This window comes from Vombatus ursinus, unplaced genomic scaffold (genome assembly GCF_900497805.2).
Source record: "Vombatus ursinus unplaced genomic scaffold, bare-nosed wombat genome assembly UNPS02014894.1, whole genome shotgun sequence".
Classification (NCBI taxonomy): Eukaryota; Metazoa; Chordata; class Mammalia; order Diprotodontia; family Vombatidae; genus Vombatus; species Vombatus ursinus.
Window position 1 is genome coordinate 1143144 of NW_020954672.1, and position 4852 is coordinate 1147995.

Genomic DNA, 4852 nt, shown 5'->3' on the forward strand with positions numbered 1-4852 from the left:
ACTTGCAGACTCCAGGGCAGGTCTGGTCTTAATGCTATCATTCCTCCCTCAGAGAAGGGAAGTAAACGGGAGAAAGGAATAAGTATCTGTATAGCACCTACTACATGCCAGGCACTGCGTTAAGCGCTTTACAAATATTATTTCATTTAATCTTCACAACAACCTTGTGAGAAAGGTGTGATTATTATCTCCATTTTACAGTTGAGGAAACTGAGGAAAATGGAAGTTAAGTGACTTGAGTAGGGTCATAGAGCTAATAAGTGTCTGAGGCTGGATTTGAACTCAAGTCTTCCTGACTCCAGGCCCAGCCCTTTATCCACTTGTATCATCTAGCTGCCTCAGGTCATTGGGTGACATGGAAAGGCTGAAAGGAGTTCTGGGGTCGGTTCTAGATCTGTCTCATACTAACTATTTGTAAATCTCTTTCTCTCTCTGGAACTCAAATTTTTTTCATTTATAATATGAAGGGGATTCAATGATCTCTAAGTTATCTTGTAGTTCTAAAATTCTATATTCCATCTTACAGGGGAAAGTATATTTTCAGAAGCTGGATTACACCTATGAAAAATCCCCCAGGAGAATGAAATAAGACTGTCAGCTCCATGGACCAAGATACCCACACAGAGGGATTCAAGCCTCACATGCTCACCATGGTCTCCACTGAAATTTTGTGGGAAGATAACCAAAGAAACAGACTCCGAAAGTGTGTGGCTTCAGGGAACTCCATGAGTAGGAGACAGGCTTTATTGAAAACAGTAGAGAAGCAATTAACATTTGGGACTTTTATGTTCTCCCTCTGCCCTAGGTACCCCACAAGCACAACATCTCTGCAAAGTAGAGGGGATACACTTGGGACAGGATCCAGTCCCAACCTCACGTACTCAGTACACGAGTAGCTAAGGACATATGTTGGGTAACAGGAGGCGCCAGAAGTGGAGGGGAGGTGTGATTTCACAAATTTTGTCAGGTGGTGACTCAGGGTTCCATCTGCTTCTCTCTCCTCAGACTCTATCCTATTTTGGAGGATCAAGGTGTATTGGCTTCAAGGGTTTCCCTCCACAGGCCACAGTGACAGTGACGTGTTTGTTAGCATTTTTCACCAAGTATCTGCATTTGCCTGGCTTGGAACCTCCCTTAAGGCGGCACTGAGTGATTCTCAGAGGATGAGCACTCTTGTGACAGTTGTGCATATTCGGGTTTGCACATGGCGTACTTGCCTCATGGCAAATATCCTGGATCTTCTGGTAAGATTCATGCACGAAGGTATTGACTGGCTTGCATTTCCCTTTTGTCATGCCCCGTTTCGCCATCATCTGGTCGCAGTATTTTTTCCCAGGATTGCCTTTATTGCCTGAGTCCACATGCTGCCTCCTAAACTTTTCTTCTTGGGACTCTGCTAAGGAACGCTGGCTGAGCCCCAAGACCAGCAAAGCCAGCAGGGACAACAAGAGGAGTGACTTCTCTGGAATCATTGTGGCTTCACTCAGCAAAGGAATTCTACCTAGGAAAGAAAGGGAGATCAATGAAGAAAATACACATATTGGAAAAGGAATCCATCTTAGAGAGAGAGGAAGGTTCCTTTAAGCCTTTGGGGCTCCTGTTTCATAAGCTCTTTGGTGAATGTTGTGTATTAAATTCCATGGGTAGATGAGTAATCAATAATTAAATCTATTTTTTTCAGATAAAATTGTAAGTGTATATGTAAGCATAAATTATAATTTATAATATATAATGTATATTATATAATATATTATAATTACATATTATATAATATATAATGCAATATAATAATGTAATATAATATTACATGAAAGTATAAATTTATAATATATCATGTATATTGTGTATATATAATATATATTATATAATATATAATATATTATATTTCTTATATATAATATATATCATGTATATCATATAATATACTATTAATATTATAATATTAATAATATAATATACTAATATTATACATTAGTAATTATATTTATATATATTCATATATTATATTATATATAAATTTTATGTAAATATATAAAATATATTATATATAATATATTTAAATATTATATATAAATTGGTAATTATAATAATAATAATTTATAAATTTTATATAAATATATTATATTTATATATAAATAATTATATATAACTATATATAAATGATTTTATATATAATTTTTATATATAATATATAATTATATATAAATAATTATACATAATTATATATAAATAAATTGTATGTGTATATTATACATTAATATATAATATATATAATTTATATATTATATATAATTATACTAATGATAATATTAGTAATAATATAATATATTATATATTATATATCATGTATATTATATATATAATATATAATGTGGTATATTATGTAACATATAATGTAATATAATAATTACAATGTAATATATAACATAATATAAACGTACAAAATTTTGGTGTCTGTCAGATGTTGGTCATTTGTACAATCAAACATTTTTTTCATTAGCCCTTTAGTAATCATAAAACCTAGTTATAGGGCCTAATGCGCTTATTAAATAATAGCCCAGCCCTTATCTTTGACATAGCTTTTCTGGCTATTAAACTCCTTCATAGTTCATCATAGTCATTCTTTTATTGGGTAGCAAAACCTCTTTTCGAGGCCAGAAAAGGTTCTTACTGCCTGAGAGATCCCCCAGTAAGCAGTATGCCTCCATTCCCTCAGTCATTCTGAGTTGCCTGATTTAGCATTTTCGTACTCCCTTTCTAATATCTACTCCCCTTCAACAAAGATGAAGTTTTTTTTTCAAAGTGTAAGGAAATATGGGTTGGGAGCGGAGTCCCTCAAAATGTGCTGGGGAAACTTCCTACCATATAGTGGACCTGGTGATGGAATGCATGGAGGTCCTTCAAATACACTTTAAGCCCTGTTAGTAGCTATTAATATTCTATGGTTCAGAGCTAGAAGAGACCTTGGAAATCATTTAGTCTAAACCCTATATTTTACTGGTAAAAAAAACAAGTGATTAAGTAACTTTGTTGAGGTCTTATAGCTAGCTAGTAAGTAGAAGAGCCAGGATTTTAATTCAGGTTTTCTTACTTCAAACCTAGGGCTCTTTCCTGCGTCATTCATTATTTCATAGTTCAGGATATAATATAGTTCACATCATATCCTTAGGTACATAGCAACTACCTGACATAGTCTGGTTATCCTGAAGGAAAGGAGATGCCAGCATCTTAAAGGTTATTTCAAAGAACATCACTCTCCTCCCTCAATGTGATTGCCTTTCTTTTTCTTCCCTTTTCCATAGGTGATTGATCTTCTTTCTCAAAGTCTCCCAATGTAAGACTCCCTATCACCAGTATACCTTGACTCTAGACTCTTAACAAAGAATACTTCTATGTAATTCCCCTAGGCCCTTATTCACGTTCGTTTGTTTTTTCCTGGTCTGTCTCCTGAGTGTGGAGTAACTGTCTCTGAGTACTGACTGAGTCACTCTACCTATGATCTACTCATTTTACAGATGAAGAAACTGAAGCCAAGGGAGAAAAAATAATTTCCTCAAGGGCAATAAAGGTAGAGGTAGAGATGAGATTAGGCCTTCTAAGGACCAACTTCACCATTCTTTCCACTGCACCATTTTACCTCCATCCTTCTCCAGGGAGAAATGGGAGTTAGGAACAGTACTGACAACTACCATCAACACTCTCAGAAATTGGCAGGAAAAAAGGAAAAGCTTTTATGACTTTGTTTGGTGGTCTTGCCATTCAAAGAAAGGAACAGGGAGAGCCATAACAGGAGGTAGATAATTTTCTGAAATGGGTCTAGGAATTTCTCCCACATTGAAAAAAGCCTTATCTAATAAGCCTTTCATTATCCAAAGGAATCCTTTGGAAGGATGTTGTAGTGGGATGTGATCATTTTAAGAGAACCCCTTTTTTCCTTTCTCACGAGTTGGTTTGGAAACTTTGTGTCCCAGAGGGGCTCTTCTCCAGGTTAAGTTTCTTCTTACTTCTTAAGTTACACTTACTTCTAGGAACACCACAACTCCACCAGGTTTGGCAACAAACCATGAAAAAGTCATTTTGTCTCTTACGGCCTCAGTTTCCTCATCTCCAAAATGGAGGTAACAATACTTAGGCATCTCACTACTCAGGGTTGTTAGAAATAAAGTGTCCTATAAACTCTAAAAGACTATCAAATATGAGATATTTTTATTGTCTAATTTAAACTCCTCTTATCCAACTTCAAAGTAAATGCTTATTGACTTAATCTATGTGCTCTTCTTTTTTGTGAGGTGGGGATGGAATTGAACCAATCAGCATCTTTAACATCAAATTGTAGCTTCCTATGGACTTAATATCATATAAATTTTCATATTAACAATAGTACTATTGTTTAATTTCCAAAGTTAAAATTCTACAAGTTCCAAGTTCAAATAAGTAAAGATTGAACTCTCCTGTTCATGTCCAACTCAAACTAAATAATCCTAAGTCCTTGCATTAGCTTCTCCATTAATCAACAACTTACCCAACTTCTTGTGTCCTGTGTCCTGTGTGAGGATGACCAGGTATCAGACTACTTCTCCCTACCTGTCTCTGGTCCTGAGTTTTTATACCTCTAGTGCCTTAAGGGAAAAGATGAGTAAGACAACTTGTGAGATAAGTGTGTCATAGCCACTGGGGCAAATGAGACATCCAATGTGGGGAAAAATCCTGTAGGGAACAGGGAAGTTGAATTCAATTTATAATAAGAGAGGCATGTGAAGATATAACCTACCAGTAACCACAGTCATCTCTCTCCATCTTTGAGTCCTTAAGAACAGACATTGAGAATGAATTCATCATAGGGGTCCTGATC

At 35.3% G+C, this 4852-nt stretch overlaps 1 protein-coding gene across 2 annotated transcripts; it reads right to left on the reverse strand.

Annotated features, from left to right (window-relative positions):
* Positions 1-712: 712 nt before the first annotated feature.
* LOC114028850 (ribonuclease pancreatic delta-type-like) lies at positions 713-4563 on the reverse strand. 2 transcript variants are annotated; one of them, XM_027843190.1, is made up of 2 exons: positions 4523-4563; positions 713-1501 (listed from the first exon to the last, which is right to left on the reverse strand). In XM_027843190.1, the coding sequence occupies exon 2, from the start codon at positions 1470-1472 to the stop codon at positions 1014-1016; it is 459 nt and encodes a 152-aa protein (XP_027698991.1). In that variant the 5' UTR covers positions 1473-1501; positions 4523-4563; the 3' UTR covers positions 713-1013. The 2 variants fall into 2 exon arrangements, with proteins under 2 accessions (XP_027698991.1, XP_027698992.1); XM_027843191.1 differs by having other exon boundaries at positions 713-1497; positions 4523-4559.
* Positions 4564-4852: the final 289 nt, after the last annotated feature.

Excerpts from the sequence above, each read along its gene's own strand:
- LOC114028850 (XM_027843190.1), bottom strand. The coding sequence starts at position 1,472 with ATGATTCCAGAGAAGTCACTCCTCTTGTTGTCCCTGCTGGCTTTGCTG.